At 41.0% G+C, this 24,191-nt stretch overlaps 1 protein-coding gene across 3 annotated transcripts in view; it reads left to right on the top strand.

Annotated features, from left to right (window-relative positions):
• Positions 1 to 23,063, top strand: part of DPF1 (double PHD fingers 1) — a 72,414-nt gene extending 49,351 nt beyond the window's left edge. Inside the window, exons 4-12 of one of the 3 annotated variants that reach the window (XM_069943517.1) lie at positions 7,953 to 8,080; positions 8,476 to 8,562; positions 10,433 to 10,511; positions 11,855 to 11,986; positions 16,353 to 16,403; positions 20,235 to 20,354; positions 21,253 to 21,365; positions 21,800 to 21,881; positions 22,817 to 23,063. In XM_069943517.1, the coding sequence (XP_069799618.1) occupies positions 7,953 to 8,080; positions 8,476 to 8,562; positions 10,433 to 10,511; positions 11,855 to 11,986; positions 16,353 to 16,403; positions 20,235 to 20,354; positions 21,253 to 21,365; positions 21,800 to 21,881; positions 22,817 to 22,887 (863 nt within the window). In that variant the 3' untranslated portion in view covers positions 22,888 to 23,063. Of the gene's footprint in view, positions 1 to 7,952; positions 8,081 to 8,472; positions 8,563 to 10,432; positions 10,512 to 11,854; positions 11,987 to 16,352; positions 16,404 to 20,234; positions 20,355 to 21,252; positions 21,366 to 21,799; positions 21,882 to 22,816 lie in introns of all 3 variants that reach the window. The other 2 variants (XM_069943516.1, XM_069943518.1) reach the window with 2 other exon arrangements.
• Positions 23,064 to 24,191: the final 1,128 nt, after the last annotated feature.

Raw genomic sequence — 24,191 nt, 5'->3', positions numbered from 1 at the left:
TTTGATTTTAAATGTTTTTAGATCATGTATATTAACTATTTTACTTTGTTCATTGCAGTTACCCCAGTGACTTGTTCTCGACTCTCCATTGGTTGGATTCAGTTTTTGTGGGTTTTTACTTTTGAATGGCATGATGAGTATACCCAAATTAGCTGTGTTTTTTTCTTTTTGTGTTTTTCCCTTTTTCCTTTTTTTGCAATTTTGCAGTTCACACTATCTATGTGTACCATGATCATGAAGAATTATCCTTTCTTTCTTTTCCTCCTTTTTTGGGCACAAGCATACCACCATTTAGCAAGCTGGAATGGCTACCGTCATGAATTACAGTCCATAGTGTGCATGAAGCCTTTTCAAGGAGTCATCTATGACTGCGTGCTGCCGATATCTTCTCAGCGACCTCTTTGGCGCTCATTCACATAGGCATGAAAGTGATGCGTCTTATGATGACATTATATCTGGCATGGATTAGGTGAGCTATGTGATACGCTATCAGTTCGTCACCGTGTAGCAGAAATGGAACGCCCGGAGCGGGCTCTGATACCTGCACGACCTCCATAGGTGGGGAATCGGTGATGATGACAGCCAAGCATATAATGCTATATTTACGGCAAGTCTGGCGTGTTCTCAACTAAAGCTCTACATATTGCCATCTGGAGTTCCTGTGCCACTGCGTAAGAGTTTGTACATTCATACATTTGTATGTTGGTCCCCGTGTCCATCGGGAAGCTGAGTGGGACAGGACGGCGCATATTGGGACGGTACACACTAAAGCGCCTCTATGCCGTTAGTTGGACTTGAAGGACTGCGGGTCTAGCCTCATATGGTGAAGATACACAAGTTGGACAACGCTGCTCTGTGACAGCTTCTGCGGTTTGTTACCGATGTATGCTTGTTGATTTGCCCGCAACGATCATGGACTTTATTTATTTTTACTTTTTATATTTTTTCAGATAATGGAAGCTACATGATACAGACCGAGGTCCACTTATCATGTGAACTGAATTATATTGGTTTTTATCCTGATTCTGTCTCCTTTTTTCTGTTTTGTACTATCATGCCGTGTGAGCGTCGCGGTTGCTATAGCACCGGTCAGCTGACCGATGTGTTAGCATCAGCGGACTGTTGATTGGCTAAACCCTGCACATGCGCAGTGACACCGGCAAGACGCCGATGTCAGCGCGCTTTAGCGGTACCGTGGAGTTGGTTGGATACAAGTCCTGGGATATTGTCTGCTTTTAATACGTGAGTTACTATGTTCACTGACACACTTTATTTGGGTGGTGAGGGTTAATAAAGTTAATTATGTACTTGGCAACTTCTGGCTAGCCCTAACATGTGATTGGTTGTATGTTGTATATATACCCTGTTCATTTGTATATTGTATCAGCTTGAGAAAGACCGTGTTGTCGAAACGTTGCTGCTATGTTATTGCCATGAGGGAATAAATATCTCATTTTTTGCACTTTACTACGCCTTGATGCTGTTACCTTTGCATTTTTTCTATTTAAGTGTGGCGTTATAACAGTAAGAGCTGATCAGATTGATATATATATATATATATATATATATATATATATATATATATATAGTTTACTAAGAATATTATTCAGACTAGTAGTAGAAAGTAATGTATTTTATTTATTCAAACTTATTTATTAAAATCTCTGCCTATTCTGTGCTTAGAAGTCCTAGGGGCGGTCTTAGTCCACATTCATACAGTTGAGTCTGTCAGTCACTAATAGGACTACCCATCCAGGGGGGGACCCCAGGAATTTAATCTGATAAAATGCAGTTTATATCTGTCTGCTACTATCTTCCTCATCTATATCTACTTATCTACTCATCTACTTATCATCCTCAGAGAAGATAAAACTTTCAAGATGACACAGTCCCTATAAGACTTTTTACAGTCTTGAGTTGTTAAAGGGGTTTTCTGACTTATTTTTTTTATTTAGGCTATTAACTTGCCCTGCCTAGCACATATTGGGGGAGATTTATCAAACATAGTGTTAAGTGAAACTGGCTCAGTTGCCCCTAGCAACCAATCAGATTCCACCTTTCATTTTCCAAAGTGTCTGTGAGAAATTAAAAGTGGAATCTGATTAGTTGCTAGGGGCAACTGAGCCAGTTTCTCCCCTTTCATCTCTAATTGGGATCTATTAACAATTTAGGCAGTTTTTTGTGTTTTGGTCATGTGACACAGTGACCTCACTAACCCAGCTGCCGGCTTGCAAAGGGATTTAAAAGACCCGTCCGGTAGACAGAACGTCCCCACCAATGGCGTTCCATCAATGGGGCGTGTCTTTGCTTGCTAAGAAGAGAAGCCCTGTATATGAAACGAAACAAACGTTTTTTAACATAAAGAAGACGTTATCTATCCGGCCCTCCCGCTCCTGTAGCTATAGTTGTTACCGCTGCCCGGGCCTGCTCCTACATTATCATAGAGCAGTGCCTGGGCCCCTGCACTAAACAGAGCACTGACAGAGCAGCCTATAGCTGCAGGAGCCGAGGTACATATTTATATTAATTTTCCCCTTCGTCCTACTCCTGCAGCTATAGATAAGTGTATACAGTATTCGGGGAGGGGGATCTCTAATGTTGCTCCCTGTGTACATACAGGGACATGTTGTTATCTTCCTTCACGTAGCAGACTCATCTGGGATCCCTTTGTTGCGGCCTGCCCAATCCTTTTTATCTTCAGAAAAGCCCTGTATAGGATCACTTAGTTTCGTGTACACGGCAGGTCTTTTAAACCCCTCTGCAAGCCGGGTGCCGGATCGGTGACATCACTGCATCACATGACCAACCCACAAATCACTAAAACGGGCCTGAATTGTTAATAGATCCCAATAAGACATAATGGGGGAGATTTATCAAACATGGTGTAAAGTGAAACTGGCTCAGTTGCCCCTAGCAGCCAATCAGATTCCACCTTTCATTTTCCAAAGAGTCTGTGAGGAATGAAAAGTGGAATCTGATTGGTTGCTGAGCAACTGAGCCAGTTTCACTTTACACCATGTTTGATAAATCTCCTCCATAGTACTGGACAGGCCAAGGTAATTGCCTAAATAAAAATAAAAAAGTCAGAAAATCCCTTTAAATTTTTTTTTTTTTCTTTATATAAATGAATGGTTGCAGCAGTTAAAGTAGAAGCATAGGCCCCAGATTCGGAGCCACTCTGGTATCCTGGACACTGTTAGTAGGTTGCCGTTGTCAGTATATATCTGACTGGGAATCTAAGGCGTTTTATTTAACCGGGCAGTTAAGGTCATTCTATTAGGAATACTGAAACCGGCTCACTACACGGAGACATGTCTCAAGGTCAGAACGAGAACCTTGAATAATATCACTGGATTAAACTGGAGAAAGTCAAGGGGTTTTTACTAACTCTTTCTGCCTTGACTGAGGTCGGCTGCTGTCACTAAAATCTGCAGATCCCATGCAAACCTCAGAAGGAGCAACGCACCCCCCCCCCCCCTTCTCCCCTGATCATTGCCGCCTACACCCTGATTGGCTTTTTATGGCTAATTGCAGTACAGAAGTGTCTTTTTATGGCGTTAACTCTGCTAATGATAGCTAATGGATCTCCAAGCTTACTGTGTCTAATACTAAGGGTAGGAGACAGTCCTGGATTGTGCCAAAATGTACACATATACAGTCCATGTTTTTCTTTCTTCTCCTGTCCATTTTTTTGCCTTCTTTTTTTATTTTATTTTTTAAAATTTATACTGTTTATCAATATTTTTTTAATTAAAAATATACTGTATATTTTTGTAAAAAAAAAAAAAAAAAAAAAACAAACAAAAAACAACAACAACAACAAATATTGCTTATAACCATCATGTAAAATTAGTTATATAAAACTGATAATTTAACGGTTGAAACTTTTTGGATCGATTATTTCTATCTTTTCTATCGATTATTTTTGAATTCGATTATTTCTATCTTAACCAAAGGCACTAAGTGAGGCGGAGACAATGAAGCTTGATCTGAAATGGGCCTAGGAAGTGACATTGGGGTCTTCTCATAATCAGTATACAGCTGAAAGGAGTACTCCGGCGATTAACTTTTTAAGCTTAACCTCTTAGGGACATATGACGTACCGGTACGTCATATGTCCGGAAGAGGTGTTTAGAGTGGGGCCGCGCGGCGACCCCGCTTTGAACCGCTTCGATCCCGGGTGCCGCATGTAGCCCGGGACCGCAGCTATAAGCGGGCATGGTCTGATCGTCGTGCCCGCTAATTAAGTAATCGGAGGCAGCTGTCAAAGTTGACATGTCAAAGTATGCAGCCGTTCCCTGGTGTCTAGTGGCGGAGATCGCTCCTCAGGGACGTTGTTTCGGAGGAGCGATCTCCGTGTCTATTACCCACCGGGGTCTCCGCCAAAATGGTGCTGACACCGGCTCGGCACTTGGTTGTTTTCGGCTGCAGCAGCCGATCTGAGTGTATATACTAGAAGTCCCCCAGGGGGAATAACCCTAACCCCAGGGGAATAACCCTAACCCCAGGGGGAATAACCCTAACCCCAGGGGGGCTTCTAGTATATGTGCAAAAAAAAAAAAAAAAAAAAAAGTGTTGTTGTTGTTAATAAAAAGCCCCCTCCCCTAATAAAAGTTTGAATCATCCCCCTTTCCCCATGTTATAAATAAAAATGAATAAATAAATAAACATGTTTGTTATCGCCGTGTGCGTAATCGCCCGAACTATTAATTAATCACATTCCTGATCTCGCACGGTAAATGGCGTAAGCGCAAAAAAATCCCAAAGTGCAAAATTGCGCATTTTTGGTCGCATCAAATCCAGAAAAAATGTAATAAAAAGTGATCAAAAAGTCGTATATGCGCAATCAAGGTACCAATAGAAAGATCAAATCATGGCACAAAAAATGACACCTCAAACAGCCCCATAGACCAAAGGATAAAAGCGTTATAAGCCTGGGAATGGAGCGATTTTCAGGAACATATATTTGTTAACAATGGTTTGAATTTTTTTCAGGCCATCAGATAAAAGAAAAGTTATACATGTTATATATCCTTGTAATCGTAACGACTTGAGGAACATGCATAACCAGTCAGTTTTACCCCAGGGCGAATGGCGTACAAACAAATACCCCCCAAATAAAAGAAATGCGTTTTTTTGTTTAATTTCACCACACATTGAATTTTTTCCTGGTTTCGCAGTGTACTTTATGCAAAAATTTTGCCTGTCATTGGAAAGTACAATTAGTGGTGCAAAAAATAAGGGCTCTAGGTGGAAAAATGCAAGTGCTATGGCCTTTTAAACACAAGGAGGAAAAAACGAAAACGCAAAAAATGAAAATTGGCCCCTTCCTTAAGGGGTTAATTAACACACATTACAGAGTTATATAAGTTTGTAATGTGTGTTAAAAAGCTATCTGGCCCTGTTACCCCCCCACCACCACCACCACCTTTATCACCCCCCCCCCCCCACCCGAAGTTAAATAAACTATACATAGCAAATAACTGTCGGCTCCATCCTCTTCTCCCAGGCGCCATCTTGGGTCGATGTCGTCAGAGCATTGGGCGGACTTTTTCATTGGCTGGTGCACATCAAACGGCTTCCAGCTTGCTTAGCTCTGATTGGCTGAGCAAGCTGGAAGCCATGTGATGTGCTTCAGCCAATGAAAACGCATGCGCACCAGCATCCTTTTCTCTCCCATTCACTGCTCCGCAACCTGGAAGTGAGGGAGATCTAAGGACGGTGGCAGTAGATGACGGACGCAGCCGGTGGGAGATTCAAGCGTTGATCGTCACCGGAGGGATGGTAAGTATATAAGCTGTGTGTGTCTGCACTGCATTTTTTTTTTCATCGGTCCGCCAGAGTTCTTTATTATTGCACTAAAAGAATTTCCAAGTTATGTAAAATAAACCTATTTTTCCCTATCCCTATGGGAGATATATAGTCATTCAGGGATTTGAATATTTGTCACTGGTAATATTGATGTTCCTTAAAGAGAGTCTGTCAGCAGATTTATGATGCCCGAACAATGAGCAGCATCAAATCCTGGCAGGTTCCCTCATTACTGACAACTAAACAACCTCAGTGAAAAATTGGTCTGCCCTACAGGATCAGCAGGCTCTCTGATGTGTATGGAGGCTTCCCACCTCCCCCAACAGGTGACTTCAGAAAGATTGGGCATGTTAGATATCAACTGCCCGATCCTATTGTTTGAGCTGTCATGTCCCTTCTCTAAATTCACAACACATGAACATGCAGCTGAGCTGAACTTTATGCGGGAACATGTGAGCAAATGTTTAGCTGTCAGCTACTGAAGATGTATGAGCACCTTAAAGTGTTCCTGTCGTTATAACTTTTAAAATCTAAATCAAAAGTATATGTGATAAAAAGCAAGTTTGCCATATACATTCAATATATTTTTTGTTGAAGCTGAACTTACCAGAAATCCAGGTCCGGTCTCCTGAAGGCAGATTTTCTAACTTGTGCTGGTTTGAAAAAAAAAAAAAACAGACTAAACACAGGAATTCTGGCCAGTACAGAGAGTCACGGCTGAATGCGTCCATCAATCACATGACTGCCTTCTCTCTGTGAGCGCTCAGATGGCCTGGGATACGCAGGACTTCCTGCTTTCTGACGCTTTGAGAAAAACTCCTGTCACTTACCGATCGGGACCTCCGCAGTGTGAGTTTAACGCACCACCGGAGGTCACTTACCTTCCTCCGTGCGGTCCGATCGGTGCTCTGTTGATTGAGTCTGCCACAAGCAGGCTCAATTATGCCTATGGTATAGCATCGTACAGTGTATGCAATCTATTGATTGCAGGTAAAAGTCCCCCAGGGGGACTTAAAATGTGTAAAAAAAATAGAAATAAATTACAAATCTATATAACTTACTGAAAGCAGTTGATTTGAAAGAAAAAAAAATGTTGCCGGGGTACTCTGAAAGGTTTATATTACTTGTATTATAACTTATATGGCTTGGCCTGATTTACACGTCCCTCTTGGCTATGTTTATAGGCAGAGAACTGTCAGTCAACCTAAGCAGGGCAGGGTAAAGTTGGGGACCTAGCCTCCCAGACACTTCCCCCAATACAGTGGCTTGGTTTAATATTTTTTTTTTTTGCTGAAACTTCTCAAGTTTTAATGTTTTCAGTTGTTCTGGCTTCGTAAAACTCCTAAGAGATTCCCTTTAACACAATAAAATTTCTCCTAAAGACCACCCCCTTATACAGACCTAAATTTCAGTTCACAGTCCACCATACATTATGCATTATCTATTTTCTTTGTAAAAACCACCCCCATAGACGACTACTTTTGGGTGGTCTTCTTAAAGAGATTTCACTGTATATCCCTATAGTGGTTGGAGATTTAATTTTCTGTTACAGAGTTCCAAAATCCCTTCATATACATAGAATTTAATCAGAAATTGTCAAGAAGTTGCTTACATATGGTAGCCAAGCCAGATGAAGGACCCCATTAGTGAGAGAGAGCAATGTGATTGAATACATTCTGTGTACAATGTTGTAGAACATATGTTGTCTCCATAAGTAATGGTGTTTGCCATAGGCTGTAGGGATGGTCCGAACCTGGCGAGGTTCGGGTTCGTACAAACCCGGACTCTCGGCAATGATTCCCGCTGTCTTCCACCTCCGTTTATGGCTGTGGCTGTATCCCAGTTTTCCAGGCGGTCCTCCCGCTGTATCCACCCTCTCCACGGAGGTTTAAGACAGCGGGAACAAACCCGAACCTCGGCAGGTTTGGACCATCCCTAATATGCTGTATCTATGTTTTCCAGGACTCCCTAGGGCTGGATCCAACTTCTTCTAATTAAATTCCGCATACTTGGGTTTGGACGAACCAAAGCATGCTCAAAGTCTTGCGCAACTCTAGTTACCATGACTATACATTTATCTTGAACTATTCTACTAAACAGGCCTATTTACTGTGCATATTCATGTTTTATTATTGTCATAGACTATGAGATTCCTATGAAAAAGGAAAGCAGCTTACCAGAGGGACCTGTCCTAGAAGCTTTATTGTGTGCGGAGACAGTGGACAAGAAGTTGGAACTCAAAGAGGAGGAGATAGTTAGTGACTGTCAGGTGAGATCAGCATCTTGGATGTCCATTATTCAGACATAGTCTTCCATCATCAGAGTCATCATATCATTAAGTTGTTCAGTCTATTGTCATTGGTCTCCATTGTTTAATGTCCGCTTATCCGTCCATACTACATTACAGTTGACCTAGTGTGTTCTTTCTCTATTTCATCAATCCCATTGTCTTCTATATGTTCAACCAATATAACCTATACAAGTATGGAAGTTATAATTCCAGACAGAAGTATGGTGTTCTTCTAGTATTCAACATCTAAACTGTCCTCAATCTTGGTTCTTTTTCCATCCACTTGTCCAACACCAATCTTTCTCCATCTGAGGACTTGTACAGTCAATAGTTGGGGAGGGAAATTTTAAGTTTGGTTCCCATGTTTCCAGAAGACACAGGTGGGCGATGTCCCACACGAAATGGAAGGTGAGGACCTGGAAGATGACACTCCAAAACGCAAGAACAGAGCAAAAGGAAAGGTAAGAAAACTGTAAAATATGAGATTGAGGAGTCTTTACGCAACACAAAAAGTTGAATTTAAAGATGGATGACGTATCATAAGGAATATTGGGGGATATGGGTCGTATTACCACAGACGAAGAAGAAAAAAGTAAATAGTTGGGTCTTAAAAAAAATCTTGGATGAGTCTATACATTGGGCAATCCATTGGTTAGCTCTTCTGGGCATCTGAAAGGCATATGTACATACAGATTCATGTACTTAAAGGGGTTGGCCACTTTATAGTAAAATAGTTCAGTGTACAGTATTAGTAAGTGTACTCACTGTATATACTGACAGCAGCTCCCTGTGTACCTCATAGAGCTTAAATCAGACTTGGGCTGTCCTGCTCTGTTTTGTTTCTGTCCATAAAATGGCTGACATGGAGGAGCATGTGACCATGCCCCGCCCCCTGTGTCCTCCATAGGCATATACAGGCTCAGTGGAGGACACTGGGGGGGGCATGGTCACATGCTCCTCCATGTCGGCCATCTTATGGAAAGACTCACCACAGAGCAGGGCAGCACAGCCTGGAGGAGGGGAGTCTGATATTAGCTCTATGAGGTACACAGGGAGCTGCTGTCAGTATATACAGTGAGTACAGTTACTGATACTGTATACTGAACTATTTTACTACAAAGTGGCCAACCCCTTTAAGATTCAGTCGCTAATTGTTTACAAGTTCTGTTTTTTACTAGACACGAGTAGTTGCTTACAAAGTCTTATCTGTGTGAATTAAGTTGCTTTATTGCTTTATCTAGACAGTCATACAATAAAGCAAAGGAGAAGTCAGGGGTGTGTGCGGGAAAATGACAAACAACCTAAACTCACCTGTCCCCGCACCTCTGTCGCGCCACGCCTGGGTCCCTCTGACCAACACCGGAAGTCGTGACCTACAACTCTTCCAGCTGACCCAGTCACTGATTGTCTGAGAGGGCCAGCTGGAGGATCTGCAAGTCATTGGCGGCTGTCAACGGGACCCTGGAGTGGCACAACTCCCCCCCCCCCCCCCCGGCTTCCTGACTGTATGTAATTTGGTGGGGCGTCTCCTTTACTTCATCCACCCACTACTTTTAATAAAATGACTCTGCTGACCCTCTCCCAGTCTGTACAGCAAAGCCAAAATGTGAGCAGCAGGAAACAGGAAATATAATCTTAAATAACGGAAGTCATGTTTGAATTTTTTTAGTCATTTACATTTGTATTTCATTTACATTACATATAATTTATCAGTCAGACAAGTTGAGGTTCACCGAATCTTTAGTTGTAGAATTTCAGTAGACGATAAAGCGATGGTGGAATCATTTGTGGGGCACTTGGAATATGCTTTTATTGAAAACCGCTGTAGAACTATAGTGTAAAACCGTGATAATAAATGAAACAGGGATTATGCTCACTGGATTAGTTGTGCAAACATAGACACAGCTCTGCAGATCACATGTAGCGAGTCCTAATAGTGTGCAGCTCCTTTCCCTTTCGACGTTTTTCCTGCTCACCCACCAATGATTGACAGCTGACTTCCTATACTGTGTGGGCGGATGGAGTGGGACCTCATAAATAGCGAGGACTACAGAGTGCGCACAAGTAATGGGGAGTGAACTGCTTCCCTGCACACAGTGTCCTTGATATCTGCAAAGATATCAGAAGAAGGGCTGTATTATAAAATGTAAGTAACACATACTTCTAATAGACTTCTCTGTCTCCAGCTTACGCCATCAAATAGGAACGCATAAACCTAGTGACAGAGTCAGAACTGTAATGCGTCCATTATCATAGGGCTACCTATAGTCAGCCGCACTCAGTCGAGCTAAGCGTGGATGTCCTCTTATATTACTATTTCTTTTCCTCCAGGCCTGTGGGATTGGGGGCATGAAAAAGAGACAGGATCCTTCAGCATTAGAAGATCGCGACAAACCCTATGTGTGTGATAGTAAGTTGTACCCCCGTATTTTATAATACAATATCATCGGAATGCCTGCCGTCCGGAGTGCAATGTCTCATTTACTACTATAAGTGAATTAATCCTGCTGAATTTTTTAGTGTCAGCCACAGAATTATATTTTCTTATATAGTCTCTTTAATATTGCCCATAGAGAAGGGTTCTACACCCCCCTACCCCCTCACCCATATGCCATGGTCTCACCATATAGGATGCCTTTTAGTTTAAAAACTAAACATTTACATATAAAATGAATACATTATTAATTGATGTGAATTTACTTTTATGAAGAGGTTATTAATTTTTAAGAAAACAACATATTCTTTGTATAATTTAACACCTACTTAAGTATCTTATAAGTAGATTATTGATATTGTTTCCCTTTTTAATATTGTCCATTCACACTTCTGAATGCATTTTTTTTATTGTTGCTGTGTACTTAGTATGGTGTAAAAGTAATGTTTTTCATAGGTTTTTATTTAGAATTTTATTTAGTTTCTCTACAGTCTCTTTTGACTTATAGTGCTATTACCTGTGTCTTGTACTGTACTGATATCTGTACTGTATCAGTAACAAGCTCTACATCTGTTTGCTCAGAACATGACCAGAGCATTTTTTCCATAGGTTTTTATTAAAACCATTGTTTATTTTCACTTCTACAGACCCTTTGTTTTGATGTGCCATGTGATGAGCCGTGTCCCGTTCTGTCAGAGTAGTGTTTTGTTAGCTCTGTCTCCTGTTGTTATCTTTCCTGTCCTGAATGATCATCTAAGCTTATTTATGAGCAGATCAAAGTTCGGAGAAGCAGTCTCAGAGCTTTTCAGTCTTTTACCCCTCTCTCTTCTGTCCAGAACTATGTTCTTAGCTATTTCATGAGCAGATCAGTGTTTAACTTTGTCCGAACCCGAGCAGACAGCATTTGAGTAGTGGTAGCGGCTGAAGTTGGATGCAGCCCTAAGGAGTCCTGGAAAACATGGATCCAACTATTGGCTCCCTAGGGCTGCATTCAACTTCACCAGCCACCGCTAATCAAATACCGCACACTTGGGTTCATACAAACCGAGCATGCTCAACTCTAATCATAACTAGCCTTAGGAAATCATTCAGGACAGGAGGGATAAGGGCTGGAGACATAGCCAACAGACTACTTCTCTGACAGAAAAGGACACAGCTGATTATACCGTATGTCAAAGCAAAGGGGCATTGGAAAATTGTACAACTTAAATAAAATAAATAAAATCTATTAGTATGTTTGGGGAAAATTTTGTAGGTTATGTAGATGTGTCACATTGTCATTAATCATTTCTTACGGTTTGCCACTATTTACTTTGTAGTCTGCGGAAAGAGATACAAGAATCGACCCGGCCTCAGCTACCACTACACCCATACTCACCTGGCTGAGGAAGAAGGAGAAGAGAATGCTGAGCGATATCTAATCCCTTTCCATAGGAAAAATAATCACAAACGTGAGTATCTCCCAGGGGTCAAATTCTAAAAGGAAAATAGGGATAATGCGGAAATAGACCAGGGCCATGAAATGGCCTTATATCTATGTATCCCACTGTGTAGAGGGAATGATATGCCGGTACCTTGGATCATATGGAGCTTATGCATCATAAACTTTAATAAAGGGGTTTATAAATAGAACCTTAAAGGGGTATTTCACTCAAACATAACTTTTCATATAGTGTTGCTGCCCATTCTGTCTCCTTACAACATGTCTGAGCTGCTGCTTTTTTTCTGAAGACACAAAAATCTGTGTGTGAGCTTTTCTCTCTGTCTCCCCCTCCTTCAACCTCCCTTCTAAGATGGGTGATTTAAATTCCCTTAAAGTCCCTTGCAGGCTTTATCTGCAACTTTGTAGCTTCATTGTAATGCTGGGAGGGTTAATCTAAGGTCAAGTTGCTGATGAACTAACTGTGATTTACCCTCCCAGCATTACAAAGTTGCCACAAAGTTGCAGATAGGGAGGGGAAGGAGGGAGAGACTGAGAGAAAAGCTCACACACAGTTTTTTGTGTCTTCAGCAGATAGCAGTAGCTCAGAACTGAGAGAAGGAGACTGAATAGATAATAACAAGTATGGAATGAATTGTTAGTCTCACCATTGGCATCCATCAAATGGCATCCTTTGGCGTCCATCAAAAATTGTCAGTCTGGCCAGAGGTGTTTCAGAGCGCCCCCTAGTGTGTTAATGGTTATGAAATTGAGAAGTATTATTGTAGGGTTTAGATAATTCTAAATGTGGTGACCCCCTGAGCCCCTCACCTGGACAGAGGTGGATCAGGATTGGTCTACTCCACAGCACAACACTGTGTTAGAGCAGCTTCTCTTCATTCTCTTCTCTACCACCTGTAAGTATGACAGGACTTTATCTCGTCTCAAGCCGTTACTTGCATTTTCTGCCGCAGTCATTGATAATAATGATTGCTCAAGCTTCTAGGAATTGATTTTATGAAAAACCACATTTATAAGATGTGGGGTTTTCCTTGATTTTTTTTCTTTTTTTTTTTCTTTGGAGTTAGTGCAGAAAATAACAGCAGAACAGGAGCAGGGACAGGACAGGCTGTTGTCTTATAATGCTGTACACTTACCACTTTTTACTTGTGGGAAAAGAACGTGAATAGAAAGAGATATAACTAAGAGAATCTTCAGCAATACACCAGAGGACAAGTCAAGGACACTAGGTACACGTATACATTACATATGCTGCAGATTCCACACAAGCAAGGTCCGCAGGTAAAATCCACATTATGTAGTCAAATATTCTCGACTATATTGCTTTCTTCAGTCATTGGACACAACGTAAAATCTGCAATGAAGTATAGTCATTTCCCCACAATGTACCCACATGTAAGGCTTCAATGTTCTTATGCTTGTCTTATACTGTGTGTACCATTGTACTTATACTGTTGTGTTATTAGAGCTAACAGATGCTCTCATACTCCTAAATATAGTATACATAAATCGGGGGAGATTTATCAACATGGTGTAAAGTGAAACTGGCTCAGTTGCCCCTAGCAACCAATCAGATTCCACCTTTCATTCCTCACAGACTTTTTGGAAAATGAAAGGTGGAATCTGATTGGTTGCTAGGGGCAACTAAGCAAGTTTAACTTTACACCATGTTTGATAAATCTCCCCCATAAAATATATTGTATAAAAAATAGACTTACTTTGTACATCTTGTATTAGGATCGCTATCACATTTCAATTGGTTTAGCTAAGCTTTTGATCAGATGATCGTCACTCATTTACAGAGCCTTCAGAAGGCATGATCAGACATGCGTTCAGACTGCACAAACATTCAATCGTTGCATCACTTGTGTGCCCTTTTCCGATATCAGCCGTCAGCCACACATCTTCTATTACATGGGGAGATGTGTGGCTGACAGCTGATGATTTTTCAGAAGGTAAAGCCCCTATTACACGGGACGATGCAGAGAAGCAAACGAGCTCTTTCAGCGCCTCTTGCCCTGCTCAGTGCCGGTGCTATTACACACGCCAGCAGCGAGCGGGTAAGAGCTGGGGGGGGTGCCTAGATGATTGGTAAATTGTCTGGGCAGCCAACAGCAGATAGCAGCGGTCTACCGCCGCCGCTCCTATTCCGTGGAGCGACGGCAGCAGATTGTTGCTATCTTAGTTGTTTGTCTTTCAACGTGTTGAAGGGCAGCAACAAACAAGAATCAGCCGACATCGTTCATGTCAGCTTATCGTTGTCTTCTGTTACACGAGGCGATTATCGGCAGTAATGGTCGATATCTGGCAAGTACTACCAATAATTGTTTAGTGTAATTTTGTGTTAAGTTGGTTGCTATCCTTATTACACAGGGTGATACCTGCCTCTTTGACCCATAATCCTCCAACGTAATTGCACCTTAAACCGACTCCGTACCCACAAACCGACCCCCCCCCCCCCAAACCACTTGTACCTTCGGATAGCTGCTTTTAATCCAAGATCTGTCCTGCGGTCCGTTCAGCAGGAGATACAGTTATTGTCCTAAAAAACAACTTTTAAACTGGCAGCCCCGTGCCCTACGGGAGTGGCCTAGATTGTGTATGCATTAGGCTGGCACAACCTCTTTGTCCTTCCTCATCATTAGGAATGCTCCAGGCAGATTGCCTACTATTCGTCAGCTGTGTCAGCCCGGCACATGGGCTGGATCGTTAAGACACCTGTGCAAATGTTTAGCATGAAGAAAATGTTTCAGTGGCATTCCTATTGATGAAGAGGGTGGGGAGGAGGGAAGAAGGAGTGGTGCAAAGTTAGGGCACAGACATTCCAAGCCACGCCCGTAGGGCACGTGGCTGCCAGTTTAAAAGTTATTTTTTAGGACAATAACTGCATCACCTGCCGAACGGACCCCAGGACAGATTTTGGATTAAAAGCAGCTATCTGACCATACAAGCGGTTTAGGGTGGGCAGATTGTGGGTACAGAGTCGCTTTAAAGTTCATTTGAAGATGCCAGTTAGGCTATGTTCATACAGTGATTTTCAACGGCCGTTATTTGATACTCAAAATAACGGCCATTATTTTGAGTATCAAAATATCAATATTGAGTATCAAGTAACAAACATTATTTAACATTCTTTGGTAGCTGTCATTGCAGTGATGGCCGTTGATACATTATTTAAGTTTACAGTGAATGCTGGCCACGTTTATCACCCTTTTGGGTGTGGCTATTTTTAAAGGTCCATTGAATCTTTTTGAAAAGACGGTGAAAGGACAGCCAAAACAATATCTGTGATCGAACAACTTAAAAAACAGATGTTGTTCGTTAAACAACGTAAAATAAAGGCCCTGAACGTTAATTTGATGGATGCTAAGAACAACAGACTTTACTCTATACATTGTGTGAACTAACGGCTGTGGTTTCTATAAACTTCAATGGAAATCATTGAAGGCTGAAAATAAAAAAATTTTTAGTAACAATTAATGGCCGTTATTTTACTAAGGGTGCGTTCACACGTACAGGATCTGCAGATGATCCTGTATATGTGAACGCACCCTTAAAGAGACAGTGTGTGAACATGCCTTAATGTGCAATTATAGCAAACATGTGACGGATCCCCAAATGCAGACCATGTGAATGAACTTTCATATGAGGTATATGTTGGAGGACTCTCTGACATACAGTATACCTGTGATGGATACCATGTGGTATACATTTTTTACTGGATCCAGTTCACTGTGATAGTGAAGAAATCTTTTCTATTCAATTGACAGATACCACCCCAAAGGAACCCAAAATGATGCATTTTTGTCCCCATTGAGTAATAGGTCTGTATATACCTACAATGCATTCAATGGGACCTTTTTTGCTTCATGTAGTAAACATACGCAGTGTGAAATCGGCTTTCTGGATTACGGTCGGATATGGGATATGGTGTCAGTATCTAGAGAAGATTTTATATTGGGGGCAGATACTTATATGGAGACATATCTAGAATAGTGGTTCTCAGGGAGCCTGTAGCATATGGTGCAGTTCAGCCTTTGCTGTGGAAGTTTCTGCAGTATTGCAGAGATGGTTCCTGGCTTTCTATATGCTCAGATTTTTTTCCATCCCCCATTTCTATGTCTGTTTCTCTAATTGAAACAATAAATCAGGGAGAGATATATTAAATCCATGCTGCATGTTTTTGGCGGTCCCTCGGATGCAGACAGTTGCTATGGAAACAGAGGAGTGACAGGGGTAGGTTATCAGTTTGGGTGATGGCAGTGCTCCCTCCCTCCCTGCTTCCCTAAAATAATCATACCACCCACTTAACCCCTTCTGTGCCTGCAGCAGCTGTGCCATCCACGCACAGTTCTGATTTTTTTTTTTCCTTGTAGACTTCTACAAAGAGCTGAACTGGGTGCCGGAGATGCAGCCGCGACATACAGGTGAGAGCTCGGCTCCTCTGACGGCTGGGCCGAAACGAAAAAGTCCAAATCCATTAATCCTTATCAGAATTATTATCATTATGTAATAAATATTATTATATTATTAATATTACAAAAAGTTCTAAATTTTTACGGAACAAGGGTTCCTCTGGCGGGTTCCTTGGTACAGTCTTCCTTTGACTTGGGATTCCTCATACGTTTATTAGAACTTGTCATTACCCCACATGTGTCCAGTCCAGGGAACTTTACTAAACTTTTCAAAGTTTCTTTTTTATGTCCGGTGTTAATTTTCAAATTTGAATCTGTGTGAAGTCTACAAAATCGTTTAGGCTGTGTTCACACGTTTGCAGTTTTGTTGATTTACATAATCGGAGACTTATCAATTTTGTCTAAACTGACTATCTGGGCTTTGCTATGTGATCACATTACCAGGCTTTATCAGATTAAATACACATATCCACTTTTTTCTAAAGATATTGGGGGAGGTTTATCAAACATGGTGTAAAGTGAAACTGGCTCAGTTGCCCCTAGCAACCAATCAGATTCCACCTTTCATTTTCCAAAGAGTCTGTGAGGAATGAAAGGTGGAATCTGATTGGTTGCTAGGGGCAACTGAGCCAGTTTCACTTTACACCATGTTTGATAAATCTCCTATTACTATTACTGCCAAATCTTACTGTTTGTGTCCAGAAGCGCTGCATTGCCCATACAAGGTAAATCAAGGCTTCCCTGTCATCAGCAGTAGCACTTATTTAGCACCTTATTTACACATTTAGTGAATTTGAAGGTGCGTGGATGAAGTCTGCTAGCTAGCTTACATGAAAAACTGTCCGTGATTGCATTCGCTTTGCGACGTGCTTTGTACAATGCTAGTTATAATAAAGTTTACATCACATTACTGACATCACATCCATGGTTTTTTTCACCGATTCACAGATGCCACATCCATGGAATCCATGAAAAACACAGATTTCATTGATTTCTATAGGGGATATCACATGTCCTATCTTTTTCATAGAATGGATTGCAGATCCATAAAAAAACTGAACTTGTGACTAGCCCAATAGAAAGCAATGGGCCATAAAATTGTCTGTGATCAATGGACCTGTGGATAAGGCCTTAGTATTACCCTTTCTGGGCCTTGTTTCTGCTGTTTTTCTACTGTAAAGCCAGTGCGTCAGTAACCACCTATTCCCCCACATGTATACTAGTGTGCTGTGTAAATTTTAAATTATTATATTATTATTTTCGGGTTATTTTTAACTACCTTTGGCATTGATTCTCTGTGTTTTTTTTTAAATAGGTAAAACTGTCCCTAAAGGGGATCCATAGAGCAGAAGGGATAAGGTCTTTAAGCTACACTGAAATTTAAAGTTATTTTAGATAGGCCGATTTGTGGCTGTCTATGGAAGCAAACAAATGCTGATCAGCGAGATCGGTGCTTATTTACAATGCCTTTAGACAGCATAACTAATCGATTGGCTGGAATGCATGAATGGTCCCTGTATCGTTTGTGTGGCCATTTATATACATTGCTTTCCACAATGTTTACACAGGGAGTTGATATTCTAGGGAGAAAAAAACAGACATGGTAGCACATCCATATACTTAACACTATATACTATACTAAATACTACTAACATCAGGAGTTAGTTACATTTGAATCAAAGTGCATAAGCCACACCATACCCAGACACCATGTTGCCATAACAATGGCCGCTGCATGGGGCCACACCGCACAGAACAGAAGCAAAATTGGAAAAAAAAGCCTTAGGCTATGTTCACACAACGTCCTAAAATGGCAAAAGGCGTCCGCTTTTTGTGTTTAAAAAAAGACGTCTGTTATTGCATCATTTTAATATGCTTGACTAAATTGCATTGAATCTTTGGAATAACGGACGTCTTTTTCTCACATTGTATTGAATGCGTCCGCCGCAAAAAATGTCCGTTATTCAATACACTGTGTGAAAAAGAAGTCCTTTATTCTATAGACCTCAATGCATTTTAGTCAAGCATATTAAAATGATGCAATAACGGACGTCTTTTTAAACACAAAAAGCGGACGCCTTTTGCCTTTTAGGACGTTGTGTGAACATACCCACATGCTGTGCTCTCAGCAAAAGGACTGTGGAAAGCTAGGTGTAAACATTATATATATATAGAATATATATATATATATATATATATATATATATATATATATATATATATATATATAAATTTTAATTAAAACCACCTGGGTGGGGGAGGAGTACTAGACGAAGGCAAATAAAAGGACAGAATATATCAAATGATACTCAGACAAAAAACAGACATTGTCGCACATTCATATACTTATCACTGATTCTTTTACTTCTCAGCACTATATACTACTAACATCAGGAGTTAGTTACATTTTGATCTAAGTGCATAAACCCATTACACAGGGAGTTATGCAGCCAATAAATGATGATTGATAAGCCTGCTTAAAAGATGCAATCAGCCAACAAACGGGCGTTTTTCTTTCTTCGGCTGATCGCTGACACTTTTACAGGGGCCGATTATTGGCCAAATGAGCATTTCTAGCAACACTCATTGCCGATAATCGGCCCATGTTAATGGTCCCTTACACTGCCTATACATGTCTGAGGAGAGGGGAGGCACATTCTGGAAGCACAGATGGATAAGTGAAGGTACCATGTGTCTTCTTGGCCTAACAGCTATCTAACAGTGTCAGCAGTTTGGAACATGAATTACAGATGACAGATTCACCTAAAGCTTGTAGATTCTGTAGATTGCAAGTAGCAATTCTACAGAATCACAGTAAGTGACTTAAAGGGGTACTCTAGTGGTAATTTTTTCCTTTCAAATCAACTGATTTTAAAGAGTTATATAGATTTGTAATTTACTTCTATTTAAAAATCTCAAGTGTTCCTGTGCTTATCAGCTGCTGTATGTCCTGCAGGAAGTGGTGTATTCTTTCCAGTCTGACATAGTGTTCTCTGCTGCCACCTCTGTCCATGTCAGGAACTGTCTAGAGCAGGAGAGGTTTTCTACTGCTCTGAACAGTTGATGTCATGGACAGAGGTGGAAGCAGAAAACACTGTGTCAGACTGGAAATAATACACCACTCCCTGCAGCACATACAGCGGCTGATAAGTACTGGAAGACTTGAGATTTTTAAATAGAAATAAATTACAAATCTCTATAACTTTCTAAAATCTGTAGATTTGAAAGAAAGAAATTTTACCTGGAGTACCCCTTTTAAGGAGTAGATGGAGAGTGGAAGTAGAAAGAGTACTAAAAAATAAGTAAATAATTAAAGTAAAGAATAAATATGGTGAATTATGTACTTACAGTAACTGATCAGTACCTTCACTTTTTATTATACATTTTAATTTACACTTTTGTGGTCGACCCAAGTCTGGAAGAGAAAAAAAAAATCAGTAAACCCAATGTCCGCAGCTGTCACAGGTATCAATAGTGACAGCTGAGGCCAAAGTAGCAAATCCAGGAAGCGAGCCAGAATAAAACCAAACAGACATAATACAAGCCATAGGGGATCTGCAGGCTGCGCGGCGCTGCCAGGGCACACTGGGGGGCATGGGAAAACAACACTGAGGTTTATACAAGGTACTTGTGCTAAGGAGCAAGTTGCAGAGGTCTCATAGTGATCGGGTTTGACTGAAACTATTGTGCTGTGTTCTTATAGATGCATATACTATGCGGATAAAAAAGTAACATAGTGTGAAATAGAGCAAAAAGAAGAAATCCTAATAGTACTATCAATGAATGAAATGGTGAACATGTCCCTTTGGTTATTACATTCATCCTCTCTTTACTGTATTGCAGTAAAGAAAGCGCCTGACGGCTCTGTCATTGCCAATGGTTATTGTGACTTCTGCCTAGGAGGGGCCAAGAAGACAGGATGTCCAGAGGACCTGATCTCCTGTGCCGATTGTGGGCGTTCTGGTAAGATGCGGGCAGATGAGTACTCCTTTTTGTAGAGCCTTTTTAGACGTCATTAAAGAAACCTTTGTATTCATGGGTTGGGTGGGTGGACAAGGTTCTCTTCCTTGTCAATCACCCAGCTGATGCAGATTTATTTACTGACACAGTTACATGCTGTGAATCCTTCTTTTATCTACTTCCTCATCGTGTCCTATTGACTTGAAATCTGTCTTCTACATGCCGCCATGATAACCTATGGTCATTTTTTTTTCATTCCTCCTCTGCTTGGACAAATACAATGGGTGAGATTTATCAAACATGGTGTAAAGTGAAGCTGGCTCAGTTGCCCTTAGCAACCAATCAGATTCCACCTTTCATTCATCACAGTATCTTTGGAAAATGAAAGGTGGTAGCTGATTGGTTGCTAGGGGCAACTGACCCAGTTTCACTTTACACCACGTTTGATAAATCTCCCCCATTGTATCTAAAATGTTTCCTGCCTGGACAACCCATTTAGGAAATGGGTGAGACGAAAAAAGTTTTGCATATCAACAGGGATGGTGTAAAAATAAAGAAATTATACTCACCTACCCCTATCCTCTTGCTCATCTTCCTGGTTCCTCTGCATGAACTGCCCCACCCAGCCTATTACTGGCAAGAGTGGTGTCCCACATTAGTCAATGATTGGCTGAGTGGGAAGTAGTTGCGTATTTGAAGTATGAAGAAGTGAAGAGGTGGGGACCAGGAACTGTGCAAATGACAGAAGTGGGGATAGGGGTAGGTGAGTATCACTCCCTTTTTTAATGTTAAATATATATATATACATATACCAATAAACCACTCTGCCTTGGCCCATTATTAGATTCCCATTCATCTTTTCCTATTATTGTACCATGACTATAATTGTCTTGTCTTTTAGGTCACCCCTCCTGTCTACAGTTCACAGTCAATATGACAGCCGCTGTTAGGACTTACCGTTGGCAGTGCATTGAGTGCAAGTCCTGTATTCTTTGTGGAACTTCAGAAAATGATGTGAGTGTATTATATTCTTATGCGTATTATACGGTTTTATGTGTAAGATTTATATACAGTATGCATGTATTATTGTTATAACAAGTGCACGACACCTGATGACATTTAGCCTTAGGCTGGGTTCACACTACGTATATTTCAGTCAGTATTGTGGTCCTCATATTGCAACCAAAACCAGGAGTGGATTAAAAACACAGAAAGGATCTGCTCACACAATGTAAATATTGAGTGGATGGCCGCCATATAACGGTAACTAACTGCCATTATTTCAGCCTTAACATATATCGGCTCGGAGTGTTTGCTTTATGTACAGTAGGTAGGGTAGACAGGTTTTTTTGTATATTGACATTATTATTTTCTAGTTTGGGGTTACCAAGTGTCTTTGTAATGTGATCACCAATGAATGACAACCACCCACCCTTCTCTTACCACAGGACCAGCTGCTGTTTTGTGACGACTGTGACCGAGGTTACCATATGTATTGTCTGAGCCCACCAATGTCGGAGCCTCCTGAAGGTCAGTAGCATTTTTTTTTTACTAGAGACATGCATGTTAGGGTGCATTCACACCATGTTTGTGTCAGTGAACGGACCCCATTACTTACAATTGTTACTTACTTACATGGTTTATGGCATTTTGAGTTCCAGTAGATGATTGTATACTGGTAGCGAATGACCGAAACATAGTCAGTATCTGACTACTAGAGATGAGCGAACCTCGAGCATGCTTGAGTCCATCTGAACCCGACATTCGGCATTTGATTAGCGGTGGCTGCTGAAGGATTAGCGGTGGCTGCTGGATAAAGCCCTAAGGCTATGTGGAAAACATGGATATAGTCATTGGTTGCATCCATGTTTTCCAGACAACCTTAGGGCTTTATCCAACTTCTGCAGCCACAGCTAATCACGTTCGGGTTCAGATGGACTCAAACCAGAACCCGGTTCGTTCATCTCTACTGACTACGTTTGGGAAGTAAATAGGGTCTGTGCCAGTCTGTGCACAGATACGTCAGCATCTGTTTTATGACAGGGTGCCGAAGTAATCCTCTCTCGAAAGGCACAATCGTAATGGGAATCCTGCCTAAAATAAACCTTTTGATCTGGAAATTAGTGGATAAGGAGACTTACTATATTTACACACACTAGAATGTTCCCTCAAAATCCTAACTATACTTTGTCCAGACAATGAGGAGCAGCCAATTTTGCTTCCCTAGGTATGACTTATACGTCAGTATGTGGCAATGAAGAGATGGTATTGTTAAATTCTAAAGTACTCAATGTTTTACGGTTTTCACTTTGATTCCATCCGTAAAGTCTTCTCTTGTGCTGCACATATTTCGTGAGGTACCATCTGTGCTTCCATAAAGTAGCGGTGTAATATCAGATATATAAGGGGATGAATACTTTTTTGTAAATGAAGCTTTTCCTAAGAACAGAATTTTGGTTTTGCAGGTAGCTGGAGTTGTCACTTGTGCCTGAGACAACTGAAGGAGAAAGCATCGGCCTACATCACGTTGACCTAGAGCTAATGCCCTCCGGAGGACAAAGATCACTGATGCCCTCAGACTGGTCTTGCTTATTCCCAGAATCCTCTGCTTCTCTCATTTCAGCACTATGGTCCTTCCCCCCTGCTCTGCGTCCTGAGCAGTGTAAAGTAGTTTTATTGGTTCGGCTGTGTATTAATACTATGAAGTACTTACATTCTGCTCCTATTTATTTCTCTGCTACTTCTAAATCTCTGATAATGGTCCGTCCCCTCCTGACCCATGAGTCCGTTGCAGGCTGCGGCCCAAAGAGATCCACCATTGTCTTGTCCTGACCCATTCTCTCTTCACATGGACGAGTTATTGAGATTCCTGTGTTCTTTACTTCACAGATCTGCTTTTTTGAATTGTTTTGGCTAGAAGATTCTTGGTTGACCTCAGCATTTCACACCGGATTACCATTAATAGTACGGTAAAATTCCTTTAATCCGGCATTAATGAAACTGAAACTCATTAAGAGATACTTAAGACTATTGGCCGTATAGAGAAGAATATAAAATCTACTTTTTAGAGGAAAACATCCCGCAGGACAGCATATTTAATGGATATCCTGTTGCTTCTATAGCACCAACATACACCATGGCGCTGTACAGAGATGTCATCAGTCCCGGTTATAAAATTTTTACATAGAATCTGCTACAGTCTCCCCTGTCAGCAAGTTTTGAGCCACAAGTATTGGATTATCCTAATTTCTCAGACAGATTAAAGGAATTCTACCATTTCTGATATGTGTATATATATATATATATATATATATATATATATATATATATATATATATATAGGATTGTGAATATTGGTTCTTACACCTCTATCGTTCCATTTATATGAATTGCAGAATTTACTGTTTTTCTATATAACAGCCTCCCGGGGCAGTACTAGTGTCATGGCAGATACCTTGGGGCACATGTATTAATATGGCGGTGGTTGAGAGTTATTATGGCCCATTGGTGGACTGGCTTTAAATTTACAATCTTATGTGCACTACTTTTTTTCTGTTTACTTTCGGATGGATGCAAGCCAGCATGGCAGGATGTGGTATCAAGTTTCACATGCTGTGTCTACATTTGAACTAAGCATGATGCACATGATTCGCGTCTTATGGGAGTGGTCCATTATTTGCCAGTATTAGCAATTTTCTGGACTATTTGCTAGGGTCTGTATTAATACGTATGCCCTTTTGTGTCTGGCCAGGCTTTCTGGAAGGTTGGGGCAGATAAAGCTCCTGTATTCCAGTACTGCTGGTGCCTCCTGGTGGGCTGCTGGTGCCCCCTATAGTGATG

Source organism: Dendropsophus ebraccatus, chromosome 10 (assembly GCF_027789765.1).
Source record: "Dendropsophus ebraccatus isolate aDenEbr1 chromosome 10, aDenEbr1.pat, whole genome shotgun sequence".
Lineage (NCBI taxonomy): Eukaryota > Metazoa > Chordata > Amphibia > Anura > Hylidae > Dendropsophus > Dendropsophus ebraccatus.
The sequence above is the reverse complement of the archived record's forward strand: the minus strand, read 5'-3'. Positions and strand labels throughout refer to the sequence as shown.